We start from the raw sequence: 24100 nt of genomic DNA, 5'->3' as shown, positions 1-24100 counted from the left end.
TCCTCTGGTGTACGGTCCCCAATGTCTCTTATTGCCACAAGTTATAAAACCTGGTCTTCTCTAAGGCTTGTCCCTGATGGTCTCCTGTTCTAAAACCTGAAAGTTCTTTTCTTGACTGGTACTGTCTTCCCGGGCATTCTATCTACATGCATACTGACAGACACATGGTGATGTGGCTCAGGGGTAAAGCACTTCTTGGTTCAATCCCTAGTACCAAAAAACAAAAAAGTGGGGGGAGGGGAGAAGGGGGCATCACGAGGGGCACATAATAGGTACTCAATACATTTCTCAGATTTCCCAAATGTCAATGTCCCGGTCAGGGACAATGGCAGCGACAGAAATAGTAACATCGGAGGTAAGCAGCTAGATCCACGTCGGTGCTCGCTGTGCGGTCCGCCTTCCAGGAACCTCAATTTGGGCAGAGGACGCGGAGAGCAGCCCCTACATGCCTATGGCCGGTCCAGCTGGGCCTTGTAACTACTGTACTGGTCTGATTTGGCCAAGAAGCTAGCCCTTCTTGCCGTGCCGCCGTATCCTGCTGCCCCTCTCCAAACACCCTTCACTTCTTGCGATCCCTCCCAGTCCCGCTAGCTCTTGTCCTCGCGATCCGGCTGCGCTGCCAGGCTGCGTTAGCCCCGCTGGTCTCTTGCGGAACCGCCTGGTCTCTTGCGGAACCGCTTGGTTTCCGGCTGCCCCGCCCCGCCCTGCTGTCCAGCCCCGCCCCGCCCCGCCCCGTCCCACTCTTTAGTGCCTGTCCCGCCCTTTCGGTCGCCCCGCCCCGTCCTGCTGTCCAGCCCCGCCCCGTCCTGCTGTCCAGCCCCGCCCCGCCCCTTCGGCCGCCCCGCCCCGTGCCGCTCCTCCTGTCCCGCCCCCTCTTGGTACCCAGCGGACGCGCTGCGGTGGACCCCGGCGCCATGGGGACAGCCTCGTCGCTCGTGAGCCCCGCCGGCGGGGAGGTGATCGAGGACACTTACGGGGCGGGCGGCGGCGAGGCCTGCGAGATCCCGGTGGAGGTGAAGCCCAAGGCCCGCCTGCTGCGCAACTCGTTCCGCCGGGGCGCGGGGGTGGCGGCGGCGGCCGGGCCCGGGTCGCTGCCCCGCGCTGCGGGCAGCGGCGGGCTCCTGGGCGCCAGCTTCAAGTCCACCGGGTCGTCGGTGCCGGAGCTGGAGTACGCAGCGGCCGAGTACGAGCGGCTCAAGAAGGAGTACGAGATCTTCCGGGTCAGCAAGAACCAAGAGTTGTTGTCCATGGGCCGCCGCGAGGCCAAGCTGGACACTGAGAACAAGCGGCTGCGGGCCGAGCTGCAGGTAACGCGGGCGCGCACCCGGGCAGTCGTGACGCTGGGGAAACTGAGGCCCAGGGCGGCCTGCTCACGCTGCGCAGCCGCTTGGTGGCACTGCTGGGCTGCACCCTGGACGCCTGACCCGTCCCACCGTGTCCCTTCTCCAAATCAAATAATTTAAAAAGTTGAACAGAAACTTCCCCTCATTTTGAGGGGCCATAATTTTTGTTGAGTCCAAACTGATTCCTTTTCAGCTGTTCTCCCCCTTTTCGATTTGTGGTTCATTCATTTAGACAACTTAAAGTAATTAGCTAGGGGGTGTCTCAAATGCCAGCCCCCAGGAAAATAGGCTCTGAAGCGCGCACACCAAGACTGGAGGCGTCTGTTGAAGCAACTCCACAGATTCCTCCAAGGAGTGCTACCCCACCGCCAGTTTTACACACTGCCAAGGTGGACTCATGGCTCAGTTGTGAAGTTCCACAGCTGTTGGGTTCTAATGATCTTGACATGAATTTTTCTGGAAACCTGGTTTTCACCCTCTAACTGCTGTGGTTGAAAATCTTACCTGAATGCAGTCAGAGCCCTTTAGTCCATATGATTAATTTGCTCAGAGCAGTTTTCGCAGCCTTCTTTGGAATAGATATATTTTAATTCATTGATAGTATAAAAAGCAAACGACGTTTTCAGTGAGCAAAATTCTGAGACTTTATGCCATTGGTTTCGAATTTCTCTGATGGTTATTTACTCTCTACTGTGGTTGAGGCTTGTAGGCAGCTCAAGACTTCCTGGGCTTACCACAGTAGAAGTTAAATAAATACCTAAGATTCATTTATGTAAAAGAAGGAAGCCCCTTTCCTTCTAATCTAGGCATTCTTCAGTCAGGTTTTCTTATTTCACCCCTTCATTAGCTGTTATGTTATATAATTTGCACCTTATCTGCAAAGACATACTTGGCATTAGTCCGTTATCCATTTCTTACTGGGTGGACTTAATGCACTTGGGTACATAAAGTGGACTTGTGTTCTCCCCCTTTTCAGATATCTGATTTCATGTGTCCAAGCCACTCCCAGTGGATGCTGCTTGTTGAAAAATCACTGTGCGTTGACAGGTAGAAAAGAAGGCCAAACCAAATAGGGCAGAGTGTAAGGAGGGTTGGACAAATATCACAGTTCCAGATTACTTGTTACGAATCCCAATTCCTTGTGTAATGCATTTGGTTCCTTTCTCACCTATGTAGGCTTGAAAAACTCTTCTATATTTATTGCAGTCAGTCAGTTAGACATTTACTGGGCCCTGCAGTATATCAGGCACTGTGAAGGGCTTAGGGGATAATAATGTGACTAAGACATGATGCTAGGGAGCAGTCTCCCAGAATTAATTGTCCTTCAGGTTAAGTTGTCTTTTTTATTATCTTCAAATCAGAAAAACTGAGATGTAGGGAAGTTAAGAGCCAATGAGCCAATAAAGTATTTAAAAAAAAAAAAGTATTAATTTCCATGGAAGGCTTAATGTTGAAGTGTCTCTTTAGTTCGGGCATGTCTGCACTTTTTTGTTTTGGTTTTGGGTACTGGGATTGAACTCAGGGGCACTCGACCACTGAGCCACATCCCCAGTCCTATTTTGTATTTTATTTAGAGACAGGGTCTCACCAAGTTGTTTAGCACCTTGCTTTTGCTGAGGCTGGCTTTGAACTTGGCAATCCTCCTATTTCAGCCTCCCAAGCCACTGGGATTACAGGTGTGCGCCAACACGCCCAGCATGTCTGCATTTTTTCATTATGTATTTGAATAAAATGGCAACATGGAATTCTTTTTTTTTTAATATTTTTAGTTGTAGATGGACATAATACCTTTATTTTTATTTATTTATATGTGGTGATGAGGCTCGAATGCAGTGCCTCACACATGCTAGACAAGCACTCTACCACTGAGCCACAATCCTAGCCCCCTGGAATTCTTTTTTTTTTTTTTTTTTTTTTTGGTTGCTGGGGATCCAATCCAGGGCCTTGTGCTTACAAGGCAAGCACTCTACTGACTGAGCTATCTCCCCAGCCCCTTGGAATTCTTGATAACTGACAAAATAGTGGATTATTAAAATCCTGAACTATGTAATATAAAGGTATAAATATAAAATTTGGTAGAAAGATTATTTTTGATAAGAGATAACAAGGTAAATTATTCCAGGCACTTCAGAAAACTTATCAGAAGATACTTCGGGAAAAAGAAAGTGCTTTAGAAGCAAAATACCAAGCAATGGAGAGAGCAGCTACATTTGAACATGACAGAGATAAAGTTAAAAGGCAATTCAAGGTAAATTCCTTACATTTTTTCCTCAGAATGACACAGAATAAAATCAATATATTTTAAAAGTTCCTGGAATACTGCAGTGAATAAATAGAAATAAATTATGTAGAATTTTAATAAGAACTAGTGTAGAGCACTTTTTCATTTTTGAGTTGAACATGATATAACAATTAGAAGATATAAAAGTGAAAATTTTAATAGAGATTTTTAAAAAAGGAAAATGTTTCTACTTGGAGAAGAGAAATTTGGGGGGATTAAATTTTGAGATTTTAGTGAGAAAAAGACAGATTTACTGAACATCATGCAGCGACCATGAAAGTCCCACGCCACACACATCCATCCTGCCAATTCCAGTGGGTTCCAGGTGTGAAACAGTAAGGAAAAACTCCTGGGACTTTATCCTAAAAAAGAGGAGATGGGGAACCAAGTGAATACTAATTTTATGAATGAAAACTTTTTTCCCCTTAAAAGTTGATGGTACAACCTTTTGATTATGAAAAAGATTTCAAAATTAAATTCTCCTTTTTAAAGATTTTTAGGGAGACCAAAGAAAATGAAATTCAGGACTTATTGAGGGCCAAGCGAGAACTGGAGAGCAAACTTCAGAGGCTACAGGCTCAGGGGATCCAAGTATTTGATCCTGGGGAATCTGATTCAGATGACAACTGTACAGATGTTACTGGTAAATTCAATTCCTATTTATAATATGTTGAGCTTTCAACATAGCTATAGTGATATTATAGAGCCAACTTTGAATCCTGCCGTATTCCTTTTATTTGTCTATATTAGCTAGGTGACTACTTAGATTGCTGTTACAGATAGGTTTCACTTTTTCCTGTGTCAGTGTGTCTCTCCTCTTCGTGAAATACATGAAATCAGGGGCTGAAGTTCCTTCTGCCATGCCGCTTTACCAACTCTACCCCATAGCTGTTTTCTCTCTGGCCTGAGATAGCTGCTGCAGGTCCTCCATCACACCTGTGTTTTAGCCAAGGAGATGAACACATTGCTGTCTCTGAAGACACAACCTGAAAGATGCTCAGATCACTTCTGCTCAAATCTCATTGGCCAGAACTTCACCTAGGAGGATTGGAAAGTATAATTGATAGCCAGGCAGACAACCTCACTCAAGTGTGAGAGCTATTGGAACTAGTATTCTCTAAAACATTATTTTCCCATATAATGATGTATTCTTTGCAATTATCCTTTAGAAATACCTGCATTATATTTCCCTAGATGTTCCCAGTGTAGTTTTGCAAGCTATTAAAAAGTTTTTGTTTCATGATGAAACATATAAAATATATATTTCTAGCAAAAAGGCCTGAAATCACAGAATGAAAGAGTTCACCATGTTATAACAAAATATGAACAAATTGTGACTAATATTGAAAAAAGGAAAGATTGTTTTAAATGCAGAGGGAAAATACAGTCACTCTCCCACTTATAAGGAACTATAAAATTATATTCTTACAAACTGGTGCACTTTGGAGTAAAATATAGTAACTGACAGTTCCTTTTTAATTTTTGTTACGGTCCCATGGAATCTGAGCAGCATCCTGGGACTTTTATTACTAACTTTTGAAAAAAAATTGGAGTGATTCTGACTGGCCAAGAACAACTAAGAAAATACCTATTAGCTGTCGCGTTAGCCTGAGTGGTTGTTTCAGTACTGGCGTGTTCAAATATACAGTGCTTCAAATCTGTTGTAATTGTCTTGGGACGTTAACAAAAACAATGTAATATTTATTTTTAGGTCTTTTTTTGGTGGGGGGAGTAGATACTGAGGATTGAACCCAGGGGCACTCTACCACTGAGCTACATCCCCAGCCCTTTTTATTTTTAGACAAGAGTCCTGCTAAATTGCTGAGGCTGGCCTCAACCTCAGCAGTTACTGTGATTATGGTGTGTGCCACCACACCCAACTAGGTGTTTTTTCATGTTTTGATTTAAACTTGAAGAAGGAATCCTTGAGGGAATGTTACCCATTTGATATTCAAAAATTACCAATTGTAAATTACTCTTACCATTTGTAAATAGTAAACTCCAGTTTTGCCAGAGATTTAATCCAAACATCAGTTTACTTACAGTTAGTCAAGGATGACATCTAGGTATTCTGGGCCATGTGGTTTGTTAGGAAATCATCCACACGTTCACAAGTAACTGTTGATTCAGACATAAATTGTGTTGTTCTTGGAGGTTAGAATTCATATCCTAACAAATTACAGAGATTAGTTATTAGTGCATGAATAGCAGCCTGCCTTTGAAGTTCTTTCTTTTAGATTTTAGTTGATATCTACAAGGTATAATTAAAAACAATAAAATTTTGCATGGGGTAAACTGTCCTTTTATTAAAATTCTTTTGTTTATTGTATTCCTATTTCTTTTCTTCCTTCCTTTTTAATCTCCTCCTTGAATTTGAGATGATAACCAGAACCTTAGAAATGTGCCAAAAGTTGGTGGCAAAGTACTTTCAAAATCATGTAAATATTTATTATATATGTAACTTCGTAGTGTTTTTAAAGTTATAAATCCTGTTCAATATATGAGCTGAGTTTTTGAACATTTGGTAACTTGGTCTGCACAACATAAAACTCTCTTGCTAAAACAGCTGCTGGAACCCAGTGTGAATATTGGAGTGGTGGAGCCTTGGGAAGTGAGCCCTCCATAGGGAGTTTGATCCAGCTTCAGCAGTCCTTCAGAGGTCCAGAGTTTGCCCACAGTTCTATAGATGTGGAGGGACCCTTTGCAAACGTCAACAGAGGTAACACACGCTGCTTGCCAATTACTTGCCTAGTGTCTTTGATTTCATATATCTCGTGCTAAGACATCTGCTACCAGCAGAGCATGAAATTTGTTCTGAATACCTTCCATTGACTCAGTACCTGACTAGGTATACATAGTTGATGAGGTTACATAATTCATATTGAAATCAGATGATGCTGCAGCCAGCTGGGCCAACCAGCTTCTAGTTACTATGCTTCTGGTCCGAATGCTCAGGTGATTTGTTTAAGCAGCAAGAGTCTGATGCTTATTATCTGAGAAACAATAGGGTTTAGTCTTGCCCTCTATTGTTTCTTTGATGATGTAGGAGGTTAGAGCATATTATGAAACAAAGTACACAAAGCCTATTAGGTCATATAGTATTCTTAGTCAAAAGAATTGTTTTCATATAATCTAATGTCCAAAAAGTCTATAAGGTCTGTTTACAATTTCATATCAGTGCAGACCTAAGAAGGTTTGTAAATAGCTCTATTCTTTTTTCCTTAAAACTGTAAAGTTTTTTCTCTATTTGCAAAATGAAAAATTTTTTTAAATTGTACTTTTCAAATTAGCCAAATATATTTCAGTTTTCATTCTAAGTAGCATAAAGACTACTTTTCATTTTACATTTTTCTTAAATGTTCTTTATGACTTAATACAATGAGAATAAGAAAGTAAAATGATAGGTCATCCTGGGATACAGGAGTAATTGAACAGTTCAAATAGCAGAGTAATTGAACAGCTCATGTAAAATAGTTCTGGGACGTTTGACTAGAATCACAGTACACTCCGGAAGACCACTAGAGACCTTTATTGCTTCAAGTCCCAGGAAGGAATTTGAGGTTCAAGAACTAAGTGCCTTTTATGCCATTCTACAAGACATCTCAGTCTTAACTTGTGAGATAAGATTCCATTCTAATGTGCCTGTTATGCCTTCTGGTAATTTTTCCATGAACTTCTGGAAATTCTCTTTTCAGATGATTGGGATATGGCTGTAGCTAGTTTATTACAGGTTACTCCCTTGTTGTCACATTCTCTATGGAGTAACACTGTCAGATGTTACCTCATTTACACAGAGGAAACCCAGCCTGAAATGGATCTTTTCCTGAAGGTGAGGAGATCTATAAATTCTGTATTCCCTGCTTTAAAACACAAGTTGACCTTATTCCCTATTCAGGATACTGTTGTCTCTAAACCACATGGCTTGCTGGCTACTAGATTATATGTCTTAAGGAACAGGATGCATCGTGAACTTTTCTTCAGAGAAAACCTTGTTCAGTATTAGATGCAAAGAAAAATAACTGTTGAATTAAGGGTTTTGATTTTTAGCTTTCTGAGAGTGACTTTCTCACTCTCAGAAGTGAGACAGACAGAATTCTAACTAATTGTAGTTAGTATTGAATACCATGTTAGGATGTTGGAGCTTTATGTTGTTTTACATTTTATTTGCTTAATTGATCACACCTATTTCAGTGACATCTGCCAGCTCTATCCTTTGAATCTGTTGCAGGTAGTAACAAATGTAATCCTTGTTATAGTTTTTCATTCTTCAAAGCAACCTTTGAAGTTTTTCTAAGATAGGGATCATCAAACTGTATCCTGTAGGTCAAATCTGGCCTTCTGCCTGTTTTTACATAGCCCAGAGCTGAGACTGGTTTTCACATTTTTTAATTGCTAAAAAAAAAAAAATCACAGGAAGAATAATATTTCATGACATGTGAAAGTTATATGAAATCCCAATTTTAGTGTCTATAAATAAAGTTTTATTGTACATTACCAGACTCATTCGTATATAGATATATATCAACTCTAACTGCATTACAAGGACATTTCAATGGCAGAGCAAATTGTGACAGGAGCCAAATAGACTTTAAAGATCCCTGCTAAAAGGCCAAGTTGTTAAGCTTTTATTATTCTTGTAAAACTGTTTGCCATCCTAACTCTTTATAGAAAAAGTTTGCCTGCCACTCTTCCAATGAATTTTAAGTAAACCCATGAACCAAACCTCCTGTATTAATATCCTCCAGATTGTTGACTAATAAATACATTTAGCTTTCCTTTATGGTATTACTCAATTTTGGTAAAAAAAATAAAATATTTTAAAACTCAAAGTTTTCATTCAGTAATTGCCTATGGGTTATTCCCAAGGCTATTTTGAGATCATTACTGATTTTTCCATAATAATCATCTTTACTTAGTAACTTAAGTTAGTAACCTAATTTATTAAAGGCCGACATGTTTCTAGCATATTTGCTTTGATGTCTAATATATCAAACTGGAGTCTTTGTATTATATAGATCTGTAGATCAATATTTTATATTCTTTAGAATAATAAAACCAAAATTGTTCAAGATAATAATAACAAAAAGAAACAAACACCAAAACAAAATATCCTAATGCTTTCTCCTGTTTTGATAGTAAAATAAATCATTTTCTGAGCTAGAAAATAGCTTGGTGGTTAAGCTATAATTATGTTTTAGAGAGAAATTTGCTTTTTTTCTTTAGGATTTCTTTAAAAATGTGATTCATTATTACTTCTAAACTTTTGTATTAGAAAATACCTACCATAACCTGTTCTAAAGCTTGATTTTTTTTAAAGTCATATGACTCTTATTACATCTTAAGTTAAACATATTTTTCTTTTATATATCATAATTTGTTTTTAGGATTATTCACCTAAACTTAAAAGAATGTGCGAGACAATGGGATGTTTTTTCCATGCTGTTTATTTTCCAATAGATGTTGAAAATCAGTACCTCACTATAAGAAAATGGGAAATTGAGAAGAGTTCTTTAGTTATTTTATTTGTTCACTCAACTTTACCAAGGTAAGATGGAAAATTTTACTATAGGCATTAGCTATAAATTGAATTGAAATTGCAAATGAACTTGAAAGATAGGTTGTAAGTGCATACTTAAAATCAAAAACAATATATGAAATTTAATAAGTTCTATAATTGTTACACACTTACCTAAAATAAAGAATTTAAAGTTTTAGACTATTAGACTTGTCTAATAGGTTGTATGAACAACATCATTAATACAAAGATTATTTTAATCAGGACTTGGCAAGCTATATCCTAGGGACCAAATCCAGACAGGTGCCTGCCTTTGTAAATAAAGTTTTATCAGAACACAACTATGTTCTTTCATTTATGTACTTTCCATAGCTGTTTTCCTACTGTAACGGAAAAGTTCAGTAGTTGGAATAGAAAATGTAAGTCCTGCAAAGTATGAAATGTTGACTTTCTGACCTGTTACAGAAAAAGTTGGTGACCCTGATTTCAGTAATCATTAACCTTCATTATTTTATTTCTTTGGATACAATTTCAGAGGCTTATCAATTTTATATGATACATACACACTTAAACACTGTATATGTGTTGAATCATAACTGAAGTGTGTTGAGGAGCTTTACTATTTGAATAAACCCAGCAGACAGTTTTTTAATAATCTCAATATAAGCATGCTAATAAATCTTGTCTGCAAATACAGATTTTTAAAATCAATTAGATACATAAATAAAAGACAAACAGGCTTACGGAGAGGTTAATAATTTTTTTTTCTACATTTGTTATCTGATTAGAGTTAACCCTTCCAAAGTATTTTTCTTTTTTGATTGAGGACAAACTGACTTTTACTGTGTATAGAAGAATGTGAGACCTAAAGTTTGACAAGAGTTTCCCTGCTGTATAACTCATCATTGGTCCTAAAGACTCTGCCTAATGGGCCAGGTGTGGTGGCACAATCTCAGTAACTTGGGAGACTGAAGCAGGAGTATCACAAGTTCAAGACCAGACTCAGCATTTTAGTGAGGCCCTAAGCAACTTAGTAAGACCCTGTCTCAAAATAAAAAGTTAAAAAAAAAAAAAAAAAAAAAAAAAAGGCAGGGGATGTGGCTCAGTGGCTGAGCACCTCTGGATTGAATCCCTGGTACCAAAACCAAGAAGACTGCCTAGTGGCCAGGCAGGTGGGAACTAGCTGATCAATGAGCCTTCACCTGGAGTGTGTTTAAGGAGTCCTTCCATTTGATTGCCTTCAGTGAGTTTTATTACTATCTACCCCTTTCCCTTTTCTTCCTTGTTTTTATATTTGCTAAGGCTCTTACTTAATATTGGTAACATTTTATCTTACTTGTTATCATTTGTTTTATATTATTTTTCTTTAATTCCTCTCTCTAATCCTTGAAGCCATCTTGTTTTTTCTTTCCTAAAGAAACTTGTTATAGAATATTCTACATTATTTTGATACTTTTAACTTTATCTTTCTAATCTTAAACTCTTCTTAATGTCACCACCCCCCCATTCCTTTTATATTTTATTACTTCTGCTTGGCAGATTCATTTATCTCCTTTAACTAAAATTACACTTATTTTAGGTTTTAAAAGGTTATTCTTATTGAAGAATAAGAATTTTAATTTTAATTTTTAATGCCTTTCTTTTATTTATTTATTTATATGTGGTGCTGAGGATCAAACCCAGTGCCTCACACACGCCAGGCAAGCGCTCTACCACTGAGCTACAACCCCAGCCCAGAATTTTAATTTTTTTAAACTTGTCTTTTCTCAGCTTCTTCTTTGCCTTTGTTTTACTTAAAATTTTCTTACTTCATTTATTATTTTATTTAATTATTTGTTTCTTTCCTGGCTGTCAAGGAGTGTGGCAGTAGGGACGAGATTCACACCATAAGCAGGGGCTCTTGGGGCCTTCATTTCTTTCAGATTGCCCATTCACCTCTCCTAATGGCTCCTTCATCCTTCCTGAAAGATGAGTCTAGAAATACCACTCCTGAAAGCTTGATGGGGAAGTGCTTTTCTGACCAATGATTATACTTGTACCCACAGAGTTACTTAAAGATACTATTCAGTAGCTTCTCACAACATTCAGTCTTCATTAAAAAAAAAAAAAAAAAAAAGGTTCTATCTGGTGAGGAACCCAGAAGCCATACCTCTTCATTGTCACTCACCAGAGAAGGGAAATGGCCAGACTTCTGACACTGCTTGTCCATGTGTTTCTGCCTTCATTGTACTTAATTTGACCTGCTTCCCTTCCTGGCAGAATCAGAGGTGGAATCTCTTCAAGTGAAGGATGGAACTGAAATATGGAGACTCCAAGAGAGTGGCCACATAGGAATATTTCAGATGAAGGTCTGAAATCTTTGCTCTTGATGATTTGCTCTTGACTCTTTGCTCTCCTTCATTGTAGCAAGACCCTTGTTGGGCAGCCAGGCTAATGAAGAATTCTTGATCTTAAGTAGAAGGGAAGGCTGCTTTTCCCTTTGGAGGCAGCCTCTGGTCCTCCTGGCACAGAGGGACGACAGGGACTGGTTTTCTTCAGTGAATTGTTCATCTTTCTCAAAGGAGAAGAGCTCCCTTTTGGGCAGCCTTCAGGGACCAAAGGGTAATTACATCACCTCTCAAGACTTCTTAGGCCCTGCTCTTGGTTTCATTCAGTTCTTAGTAACAACTTGCCTGTAGAGTTTCCTTACAGAATTTAGTTATGTGGAAGTTCCACTCCTGCAGTTGAGCTTTCTTCATTCCTCATCTTCCTCACTTTCAACTCCTGTGGCCTCACATGATGGCATCTCCTCTGTCAGCTCCTGCCCTCTGCATTTGTCCACTCAACCCACCTTCTGACTGGATTCTGCAGTGCAGATTATCATCATGTCAGCTGGCCTGCCTTACTCTCTGACTTCAGCAGTTATTAATTCTTGACCTGTTTACTTCATTCATCTGTACCATCTCCTTTCTTCCACTAGATGCCACCAAATCACAGAGACCATAGCATTTTACCTAAGCCCCTGTGTCAGTTTTGCAGGGCCTGGTTTTCAAATACAAACATGCATCTGAACAGAGGGCCCACTCTTTGGCATTCATTTGAGCCACAGATTTTTTTTTTTTTTTTAACTACAGCAAAAAGAAATGGGAATTTAAATTCCAAACTTCTATAGAACATGTCCAGAATGATTTCAACATTGAAAATTTCTGTGGATTGGAAGATTGGTTGGCATAGAAATATCTAGTAGAATATTATTTTCTTCTGTTTTATATTTGGGTCTAGTTTCTGCATTTGCAAATTCTGAATCTTTTACTAGCTCCCCTACCTTACACACACATGCACGCACACCTACACACCATTGCCTCTCTAGACAACTTTAACATTTCCTAGGAAGGGGAATTGGCTGCAATGTTCCCGTGGTGTAGAAAACACTAGTTGTTTTTTAGTACTGGAATTTTTCAGTAACTTTTGTAAACAATATAATTACAGTTCCCTGCAGCAAAGTTTATTTAAAAAAAAAAAAAAAACACAAACAAAACAAAACTTTACCACAGTTAAGGTTTTTGCTAGTCATTTGACCTCACCCATCTACCCCTAGGTTTTCTCATAGTAGATATTGGACATCTTCAGGCCAATTATTAGATGACAAAAGGCTAAAAGACTGGAGAAGAAGAGAATCTTGAGCCTTTGGGGCTGATAGTATTTGTGTTTAAACTTAGAAAATGTATATTTGTCAATGGAATTTTGTTTTCCATGTATTTGCAAAGTCTCATAATTCTGGTTCCACTGTTTTGAACCATGTTTAACAGAATTTTTGAGAATTTTGTGAGGTTTAAAAAATATAGTTGTATAAACTTTAGAATTTAATGCTTAATTTATCATACTGACTCTAATTTTTGGCTAAGGAACACATTGTATTTTAAGACGAAGCTAGAACAGAGTTTCATTATAGAATTAAGGACTTGAAGCCGCTTTCAGAAGCCTTTGCTGGGCTGCAGCTGGTCCTTCTCTGGCCACTTGTCACTGCATAGGTTGTTTTACTAACCATTTGCTGCCACAGTGCAGTGCAGCACCAGAAATGCCCATTTCCAATCTAGCCTTTTATTGGAAGACTGTGAAGAAGCCTTTCTGAAAAACCCTGAAGGAAAACCACGGTTAATTTATCATCGTCTGGAGGACGGGAAAGTTAGTTCCGACTCTGTCCAGCAATTGATTGATCAAGTTTCTAACCTCAACAAGGCCAACAAAGCCAAGGTAAAATTCACAGGATTCGTCTTTAAGAAAATGCTTGGCAGAGAAGCGATTTGAGGTGGGTGTGAGCCTGGAGTGTTTGAGGAGGGAGAGGAAGCCAACTTGGCTAGAGTAATCTCTGGCCACTTTGTGGAGAAGAGAGTAGTTTGGAGGATAGTGGGCAGAGTCTGAGAGCTGTGGCACTATCCAGGTGAGAGATACTAGTGGCTCAGACCAGGCTGGTGGTAGGAGAGGTGATAAGGGTCAAAAACCTGTGTACTTTTGGTTTTATTGCACCACTGTTCACACTAAACTCCTTGTGTTACTTTAGATGAGTTTTTTTTCTGTTTTAAATGCCTTAGTTTCCTCTTCTGTAAAATGAGGGTAACAATAGTTTCTCCCTTATAATGTTATTGAGGATAAACGAGAGCAGATACTTTAAGCCTTGAATATTTCCTGACACACAATCACCCTAGGTAGGCACCTCTTCCTGCTGTTACTTTGTTGTTACCTTTAACATTTTTATTTTCCGCAGTTCATTGATCACTCAGGAGATCCTGCAGAAGGAGTATATAAAACTTATATTTGTGTGGAAAAGATTATTAAACAGGTAAATATGAATTTCCTATAAGAGTTCATCTAAAATGTTTTAAGACTATTTTCTGTAGAGTTTCTCAGGAAAAAACACCTGTTTGTTCTTCTGAGAACAGTACCCGAGGAAAGCACTCTAATTTTGTTGGGAGTCCATCCTGTGGTGTGGTCATGGTATTACTTAGGACCATGTGCCTTTACCACTCATTTGTCTCACAGAGATGAATGACAGTTCATACCTAATAAGTGTAAAATGTATTACAAAAGTGCAAGTTAACCAGCAGATATTTGAGACAGGCACAGTGGCACACACCTGTAATCCCAGTAATTTGGGAGGCTGAAACAAGAGGATTGCAAGTTCGATGTCAGCTTCAGCAACTTAGTGAGACCCTGTCTCAAAATAAAAAAAATAAATAAATAAAAGGGCTAGAGATGCAGCTTAGTGGTAAAGCATCCCTCAGTTAGATCCCTAGTACCCCCCCAGAAAAAATAGATGTTTGATGTATAATGTGCATTTTACTCAATAAAGAGTTCCTTAGATTCTGTGTGCACTTTAGATTTTTATAGATTAGAAAAGTCTTCAGATTTTCCCACCATGGTTATCCCTAACAGCAGAGAGATGTTCAAGTATACCACAAGGGGGATGAGAACATGAACCAGCAAGGTGTCTGGAGCTTAAGGTTCTTATTAAATTTCATGTATTATCTTATATATTTGCCTTATTTAGTCTGAGAGTATACCTTTTTAATTTTTTAAATATTTTCTTCAGTTGCAGATGGACACAATACCTTTATTTTATTTATTTATTTTTATGTGGTGCTGAGGATTGAACCTAGCACCTCACATGTGCTGGCTGAGCACTACCACTGAGCTACAACCCCAGCCCTGCTTATTTTTAATATTAAAATTATCGTCAAAATTATTTATCAATAAGATACCAATAACTATAATCAAAGACCCCACCATCTTCAAGTAAAATGAGCACAAGAGGAAGATGTACCATTTTTAGTGTGTAATTGCCCATCCCTCCAGACACCTGTAGAGAACCAGAGACCCTACTTGAGAAGTTAGGGGTTAGAATACCTTTTCTTATTAATTAGCATTATAGATATGGAAATTTATTATCAGAGAAAAAAAGTGAGCCCAAAACAATTTTGTATGATGTTATCTAATATAAAGATTGTCATTATAAATTTTTATATTTTCAGCAATCTTGCAAATTTTAGGATAAGATAAAAAAATGAATTCAGCAAAATGAAACTGGCTGTATTGACCATCTTTAATGCTTGAAGGATAACATATTTTCAGTGATCTAGTATAAAGATGAGATATGACAGCACAGATATTTGATATCAAGAAACTCCATCTTAGTAATTGCATTTTTATGGCATATTTCTTAGGGCCCCACTTTCTTTAAAATTGTTCACTAGCAGATATAACCACAGCCTTTAAAATCGTTCACTAGCAGATATAATCACAGATCCTACGAAGGATTTTTCAGAAAGCACATCTCATCAGAGTCCAATATCCCTCTAGCTTTATTTTAGTAAGAAGAGGTCTTTGTTTTTGTTACTTTAGTATTTCTGTCTTCCTTATTTTTAAATCAGCATTTATGGTTATAACTTTATTCTCACAGGTATTATATTAAGGCCATGTATTTGGACATGCCCTCCTCTGTACCTACAGAGTACACTTGGGCCCAAGCCCAGTTTGGACTATTTGCTCACCCCTGATGCAAGGTCTTTGCTTCTCATTCATTTTCTCCTTCCTTTCTGTGTGCTTGTTCTTTGTGTTCAGGACATACTGGGCTTTGAGAACACAGACCTGGAGTCTAAGGATTTGGGAAGTGATGATTCCCCTCCAGAAGAAGATGATTTTGGGGATGTTCTGTGGGACATACATGATGAACAAGAGCAAATGGAAACCTTTCAGCAGGCTTCTAATTCAGCTCATGAGTTAGGATTCGAGAAGGTAAGCATTTGGAGTATTCTTACATCAAAGAGCAGTCATCACTAAAAGGCTGTGTTATAATCAGGGTTTATGACTGGTTAGCTGTCTGCCATCATAGCTTGGTTATCTATATTGAGATATGAAAGACACGTGAGATTCAGATAAACTTACGAGCACCAAGCAATTCTGGTTATATATTAGAACTTATCAATTCGTAATACCACCATACGGCTCACCTGGGCTGGGTGTAGCATAGCTAGGAAACTTGATTAGAATAGTAAAGCTCTTTTTCCAATTTAAAAGAATCAGCATATCAAACACTTAGAAAGCAGAGTGCAACCGTTCATGCAACAGGCAGATCAATCCTTTAGTGGTCTATTCAGCATCCTAAATATCTAAACAAATTAAAGTAACTTGATGTGTACAAACAAAGGTGTCTAAGTTCAAAAAATACTTAATATTAAAAAATTAATGTAAGGATAATATGTTAAAGAATATTATGAAAACTAACATTAACATTTGTATTTTTTATAGAACCTTTATAATTTGTGTTATGTATTTATGTCCTGTTCCATCATTTCCTAACTGGAATTTGGTCAGATCACTTGATTTTGACCAAATCTAGACTTGGTTTCCTTGTCTGTACAATAATAATAACTACTAGTACCTACCTTATAGGTAGGTACTCAAGCCAGATGATGTACATAAAGCACTTCGCGCAGTATCACTTGTAAGAAAAATGTTAAATTAGTATTTTATAAGAGAGGTACTACTGTTGTTATTTATACACAAAGAAACTGAAGTTCTGATTATGGTTTAACCAAGAGCACAACACAGGGAGTAGATTGCAGATCTGGAATTTGAACCTGCATCTTCTAGCTCCATATCCTTTGTTTTTTCTTCAATAACAAGGGATCTTAACTTGAAAACGATGGATCTATAAATGAACTTTCTACAGAACCATATGCTAAGTGGTTAGAACGTCTAAGGTAGTTAATCTATGAAGTCCTTCTTTTCTTCCCTCAGATGCATCATTACTAGCAGAATTATTTGGTTCTTAGGGATTCTATATCTAGGTAGACAAGCAGAAAAATTAATTGTAAAACTATACCAAGTAATCCTTTCTTATAGTCCCTAGAGAAATTTTCTAACCTAAAGCCATAAACTACTTATTACAGATTTTTTAAAAAATTTTCATCAGCTGTCATTTAGGCTACTTAATGAACATCTGAACCCCAAGATAGCTTTGGAAATTCCCTAAGAACTGTGACAAGTACTGTGATATTTTGGTTTGCTGAGTGTGTCCTTTAAGCTCTGAACCAGTTTTGAGTGTCTGAGAAAGAGCGTGGGAAATGTAGGTTCTTGGATTTTGCATAGAACTCAATTTCAGAAAGATCTCCAACATCCTGTGCTAACCTGATTTCCTGGGGCAGATTGGCAGACTCACAGGCCCCAGAAGAAACCTGCTGTTGTTTGGAACGATTCTCACCAGTCCCTGGAAAATGGGAAGGTCTCCGGGACACTTCTGGTGCCAAGTATTTCAGATAAGGGATAGTCAACCGATAAAGCAGGTGTTGGTTTTGTGATGAAGAGATCCACCATGCCTGCCAGGGCCCTCAAGGCCTTCTGTGGCACTTTGGTTCAGGGCTCCAGTGTGACAGAGTGACTGAACTGCAGCGTTCTACAAAACATCTGAATTGCAAAACCTGCTTGGATCTGAAGTGGTGTCCTTCACTCATCAATTGGCAGCACCACTGTGGGAGAAGAAAGTGGGGCCCATTCTTAGTTTATTATTTCGGGTGTATTTCAGGCACAATGATAAGCCATCATGAAGTTGCTGTCCCCTAACAGTAGAGTTTTCCGATGTAGCTTTTTCCAGTATTTTCATTGATAATCAGAAGTTGACTGGTATTCTCAGAGGCACACACTTCCTCACAATTTAAATTCATTATTGTTTCTAGTATTACCAACGCCTCAATGACCTGGTGGCAGCACCAGCGCCGATTCCACCCCTTCTGGTGTCTGGAGGACCAGGTTCTGGAAAGTCCCTTCTTTTATCAAAGTGGTATGATAAAGTGCAATTAAATCATTCTTATCCTCATCATTTGAATTACTGAGGTCCTTCAACAGAACGCACTGCATGTCTGCCCTGCCACACAGCCCTTACTAACCACTAACAAAGAGAAGTAAAATGACAGCTTCATGGAGTGTCTAGAATTTGGATGTCAGAGATAAAATACAGAATAAAAAAGAAGCAGGGAATGTGAGCATTCATGCTTGTGTACATAAATTACATTGGTAAGAGATAAAGGAACACAGGTGTAAGCCATGTCAGTGTGGTAGAAACTAGGTAAATTAAAGAGGGATGCCTGTTTATTTTCAGTTATTGACTCCATCTTAAAAGTTCCATAGAATTTTAAAATATTTTAAAAATGACAAAGACTATAGCCAGGTGCAGTGATGCATACCTATAATTCTAGTGGCTCAGGAGGATCTCAAGTTCAAGACCAGCCTCAGCAACTTAGCAAGGCCCTAAATAGTGAGACCCTGTCTCAAAATAAAATAAATAAATAAATAAATAAATAAATAAATAGGACTGGAAATGTAGCTTAGTGGTAAAGTGCTCCTGGGTTAAATCTAGTCTTTTCAAGACAGACTGTTTAAAGCAAGATAAATTCTAAAAGGCATCAAAACTAAGGATAACCTTTACTGTGAATGTAGTTTAGTCTTCAATTTATAGCCTAAGGCTCATATAAACTAATAAACTTATAAATTTCATTGTATTATTTTAAAGCAAGTATTAAGAGTATTTTATTCATAATTATTATTTATATTGAAGAGTTATATTATTGATTATTGTTTATTGCTCTATTATTTAAAGTTATGTTTGAAAAACAGTGTTTTTTGTACCTAATAAATTTTCCTCAAATAGCATTTTTTAATGAAAAGTTAATTGTTACTTTACTAGCCTCCAATGTAAACTATTTTAATGCTTACTTTACTAACAACCTCTAATGTAAGTATCAATTTGTGACTAAAGTGAATCTATAATTTTTTTAAAGTATATTTAAAAGTTTGTAAAAATGGGGAAAATCAGAACGCTCCATATTTATTTACAAGTGACTAACCATGCTGACAGGCAGCATTTAATGTCTAGTTTGCTGTGAATTCTTCTTTTGTTGAAGTGCAGGCGCTGGTCAGTTTTGTAACAGTCCTGTTTGTCTTTCAGGATTCAGTTGCAACAGAAGAATTCCCCGAACACGCTGATCCTTTCTCATTTTGTGGGGAGGCCAATGTCAACCAGTTCAGAGTCCTCCTTGATTATTAAACGGCTGACCTTAAAGGTATAGCATGCCATCTTTGGAACTCTCAGAATTTTGTTTAGATTCAGAAATTGTCAGGACTAAGGAGATGGTAATAAATAAATTTGTAGCATTACAGGTTAATCTGAAACAACAGAATTAGAGACTTTTTGAGCACTAACATGACACCACCAGTGGAAAATTCCAGACCCGACCTCATGTGCCCAGGGTCACAATCACAATGCAGGCACACTAAAAATACTGCACACACCCCCTCTTCAGGCTGTGTGTAGAAGATGTATATGAAACAGAGCAAATTCATCTTTAGATTTGGGTCCCATTTCCAAGATAAGTAAATGTCACTGTGCATATGCAAATGTTCCAAAATCTGAAAAAAAAAAAAAAAACAACCTGAAATCTGACGCACTTCTGATGCCAAGCATTTCAGATAAAGGACAGTCAGCCTGGAGGCAGTTTTGGTTTTGTATAAGGTTAAAAATAGCATGTAATCAGGTCCTCTTGGTAACTCAGTTGTGAAGTAAAAAGTAGGCTCGGGAGCATTTCCAGCAGCTGTGATGGGGGCGCCCCTTCATTTGTGCCTGTCCTCATCCTGTAGTTGATGCAGCACTCTTGGTCTGTGTCAGCACTGACTCTGGATCCTGCTAAGCTCCTGGAAGAATTTCCACGTTGGCTAGAGAAACTCTCTGCACGTCACCAAGGCAGCATCATCATCATTATCGATTCTATAGATCAAGTTCAGGTACTCTTTGCACTTTGTTACCTTTGCTATACTCTGAAAGGCAAAAATATCAGTGATGACCAGAGCAGGTGTTTAAATTCCATGTTTGTGATAAGAAAATGTCAGTGCTATTTCTTTTCTTCCTTCTTAATTTCTAGGAAGAAAGCACTTGGATTTAAAAAAAAAAAAAAAAAGTGTCGTGTGCCAGTATCTTATTGGGAAGGACCAACTGAATTTACATAATTAGCAAAAACCATTTTCACATATATTCAGAGTCTGGACATTTCCCCAAGTGTCCAAAATTCAGATCAGTGATAATAGTGTTCTGCCACTTGTTCTTTTGAATTCCTAAATCATCCCAGAATAGGATTTTTAACCTTTTTTTTTTTTTTTTTTTTTTTTTTGGGTGCTGGGGATCGAACCCAGGGTCTTGTGCTTATAAGGCAAGCACTCTACTGACTGAGCTATCTCCCCAGCCCCGATTTTTATCCTTAATAACAAGAGAAATTTAATGAGAATTTAACTATATTGAGGGAGTTACTATTGGATTGTTTTCAATATCTTGATTAATAGACTGAATTTCGCTTTTATATTTTTAAGCAAGTTGAGAAGCACATGAAATGGCTAATAGACCCACTGCCAGTGAACGTAAGAGTAATAGTTTCTGTGAACGTGGAAACTTGCCCTGCAGCATGGAGGTACGACGCTACCTATAGTTCTTTTAGATGACATGGAATGTTTTAAGGGCAAACAAACAAGGAATGGTTTTTGATATGTATTTGTGTTTTTCATGATTTTCATATAAATGCAGGAAAAAGAAAAAGATCCAATCTATAGATTTTGGTGAGAGGTTAGATCTGGGATATAAGGGGAAAGGAGAAAGCTCAGATAACTCTAAATTCAAGAAATCAAACAGCTGGGCCTGGTACCTCACAACTGTCATCCCAGTGACTCAGGCGGCTGAGGCAGGAGAATGACATGTTCAAGGCCAACGTCAGCAATTTAGAGACCCTGTCTCACAAATTAAAAAAGGCTGAGGATGTAGCTCAGTTGTACAGTGCACGTGGGTTTAATCCCCAATACAGCACATACTCACATACACACACACTCCCATGCACAAAGAAATGAAACTGATGGTGATTTTATGAACTGAAACAGGAAACACAAGTTACAGGCAAGTTTGTGGGGGAAAGGTGTTGAATTCAGTTATTAGACACTGCTGGCTTGAGTTGCCAACTGTAGATCCAAGTAACGATGCCTAATAGGTGGTTTAATTTATGGGCAAGGAACACTGGACAGCAGACCAGAAATAATAGTCTAGATTCCTGTTATCTTGAAATACTAAAGCTTACTTTAGTAGCACTCAAAAAAGTGACACAGAGGTTGAATTTTGTAGAGTAGTGTTTCTTAGCCTATTTTCCCCCCAAGAAGCCTGATAGAATTTTTTTTCTAATTTCTGCTCCCTAAGAAAATACTATAGTGTGCTACACGTACACTATCTGTTTTCATATATAAGCAGATACGTACATGTATTTGTGCTTTATATAAAAAAGTAAGATTTTCCCCATCCCCCAAAAAATATTTTTTGCTATCATATTGAAAGTGAATATTGTAGTAGTTAAATTCAATTGCTTTATAAGTCCTCGTGAGCAAAGACTGGGTCTTGTACTACTCCTGTAAGTATTGATACCTCTGTTTAGTTTTACCAAAGGTACAGAACACAGAACTAGAAATGTTTTACCACTTAGTTGTCTAATGCATATGCTATTTATAACACTGTCGTGATTAATTGCTGTAATGATATACATGTTGGAATAAATCAGAGTAATTGTTTTACTTCATGTGATTTACAGAGATTAACTTCACTTACTTTATAAAAGCAGAATAAAAAACTAATTTCCATAATAGTTTTTAACTTTTGCTGTGGATAGATTACTGTTCTTGTTGAATGATTTGAGTTTTACTTTCTTTAAACCAAAGGTTGTGGCCTACACTTCATCTCGATCCTTTAAATCCAAAAGATGCAAAATCTATTATAATTGCAGAATGCCATTTTGTAGACATTAAATTGAATAAAGAGCAGGTAAGTATTTTTAATTTTGATACTGTTTTCACTCTGTGTCAACCTTCCTTATAAAATATCTTATGTGAGACTTAAAAATTCAATATTGGGGCTCATGGTTATAAAGAGAACTGGAATCTAGTAATTACTTTGGTAAATGTGTTGCCTCTTTAACAACAGAGAAGTGATGAAAAGATTATGGGCTTAAGGAATGCTGTATAATATTAAGCAGGTATTTGAAAAGCAAAAGCACGTTTTCACATTGGCTGCATTCTGACACAGCCAGTGATCCTCTGCCGCTCGGAATGATGTCCCCATGAGATGGCAGAAAGCACTGTTTCTGCTGGGATGTTTGTGGATGGCTCGGTAGTGATGACCGCTGAATTCCAGAGTGGTTATTGTATTTTTGTTTTGTTTTGGGGGAAACCCATGCAGGAGAAGAAACTAGAACGACACTGTCGTTCTGCTACAACCTGCAATGCCCTTTATGTCACCCTTTTCGGCAAAATGATGGCACGGTGAGTGGTGGCCGTGTCCCCAGTCTGCGTGTTTTGTGTCTGCTACAGAGCACTTCCTCGCCCTGTGCACCGATGGCTGCTCCTTACAACAGTTGCCTGGGCCGCTCAGACTCCTGCTTATTCTAATGATGACACTAACACTCCATGACAGTGGCTGACTGCTGAAGGCTGACTAGCCTGTGAATTATCAGAACTCAGTGATAGATTTATCTCATTTTCATCACCCTAACCCTTTCCCCACTGGGTTTCAAAAGGAAGGCCGCCTTCACCCTCATTTAGGGCCACCCGTCAGTGCTCGGTGCCAAACCTGCAGAGGCCCCTAGCTTTGGAAAGTGGAGCAGACATCTGAGGTATGCTCAGAATATTGCTTCAAGTGTCCTTGAATATCAGGTCAGTGTGCAGGCAGGAATCTCCAACTGTCTGTGTTCTCAAATCCTGATAAACATTTTGTCATACAGCAGTTCTTCTGTTTTAGTATCCATTAGGAATCTGCCTTTAGGTAAGCATTAGAACTTTTTACTACTTTCATTTCTTCTTCAGGATAGCTTCTACTTTGTCCTCAGCCAGAGGTTCATTTTTTAAAATAACTTTTTTGGCATTCATCACAATGTATAATAGTTCTAGCACAACTCTTATTTCCAAACACTAAATCTAGTACTCTTGTCTGTTAATTCCAATTCTCATCTTGAGTACAAAATTTGAATGAAAAAAAAATCTCCTAAAACCTTAAAGGGTGCATGACATTTCCACCATCCTTCTCACAGTTAAGTTGCAGCAGGAAATCTGCTTCCATGAATGTCAGCAGTACAGTGAGTGCGGTTCAGAGTGGAAGGCTTCTCACACAGACCTCATAATATTTATCAGAGTATCTATTTTAACAGGAACTAGGGACCATTTGTGGTTATTTTTCTCTTCTTCATACATTTTTATATTCAAAAAAATAACTATTGGTATTTTAAAACAAACCCCTCTATTGATTGCCCTCAGTTTATTAGCCTAACGTTTGAAAAGTTCTGGTTCTACACAAATTTCATTTGCATGGCTAACTTACTAACAGTACTTACCATTCCTTCCCCGCGTCCTGTGTGTAGGTGGCTTCTCAGTGTCTTACTCAGTTTTAAGTTCCACAGTGCATAGAAATTTCTTGAAAGGTAAGGAGTCTCAGCATAGGCCCACTGGACTGAATTAAGTAGTTTACTAAAATAAACTTGATGATTCTAGTAGCTTCACAAAATTACATGTTTCCTGTGTCATATGTTATTCAGTTCCTATTATTAGCTGCAGTACAAAAAAATAGAGATTACTTTGTCTTTACCCCAGATGTTTCACAGATGTTGGCTGTCTATAAGGGAATAAAATCTGTTCTCCGTTCCAGCAGTGCTGGAAGAGCAGGCGGTGTAGATAAGGTCCTTCAGGAGTGTCTCCAGTGCCAAGACACTGTCTCACTGTACAGGCTTGTTCTGCGCTCCATCCAGGAGTCCATGGCAAACGACGTGGACAAAGAGCTAATGAGACAGGTAAAGTGTGGTCAGCTTATAAAAGGAAGGCTACCTGGCCTTGTTTGTACCCATGTGAATTGAAGTAAATACT

The 24100-nt window shown here is 38.4% G+C and overlaps 1 protein-coding gene across 8 annotated transcripts in view; it reads left to right on the top strand.

Annotated features, from left to right (window-relative positions):
• The first annotated feature begins 863 nt into the window (after positions 1–863).
• Positions 864–24100, top strand: part of NPHP3 (nephrocystin 3) — a 37643-nt gene continuing 14406 nt past the window's right edge. For 2 of the 8 annotated variants that reach the window (XR_013757392.1, XM_079101276.1), the window contains exons 1-16: positions 864–1307; positions 3466–3591; positions 4117–4267; positions 6191–6343; positions 7320–7453; positions 9009–9169; positions 13216–13372; positions 13884–13958; positions 15737–15910; positions 17851–17954; positions 19119–19233; positions 19808–19951; positions 20531–20628; positions 21911–22013; positions 22428–22510; positions 23886–24027. Coding sequence is in view for 6 of the 8 variants with exons in the window: in XM_079101276.1 (XP_078957402.1) it covers positions 915–1307; positions 3466–3591; positions 4117–4267; positions 6191–6343; positions 7320–7453; positions 9009–9169; positions 13216–13372; positions 13884–13958; positions 15737–15910; positions 17851–17954; positions 19119–19233; positions 19808–19951; positions 20531–20628; positions 21911–22013; positions 22428–22510; positions 23886–24027 (2313 nt within the window). In the remaining 2 variants the exon portion in view is untranslated. Of the gene's footprint in view, positions 1308–3465; positions 3592–4116; positions 4268–6190; positions 6344–7319; positions 7454–9008; positions 9170–13215; positions 13373–13883; positions 13959–15736; positions 15911–17850; positions 17955–19118; positions 19234–19807; positions 19952–20530; positions 20629–21910; positions 22014–22427; positions 22511–23830; positions 24037–24100 lie in introns of those variants that run through there. The other 6 variants (XM_079101277.1, XM_079101275.1, XM_079101274.1 and 3 more) reach the window with 6 other exon arrangements.

Source organism: Sciurus vulgaris (genome assembly GCF_902686455.1).
Source record: "Sciurus vulgaris genome assembly, chromosome: 10".
NCBI classification, from domain to species: Eukaryota; Metazoa; Chordata; class Mammalia; order Rodentia; family Sciuridae; genus Sciurus; species Sciurus vulgaris.
This window is presented reverse-complemented; position numbering and strand designations above follow the sequence as displayed.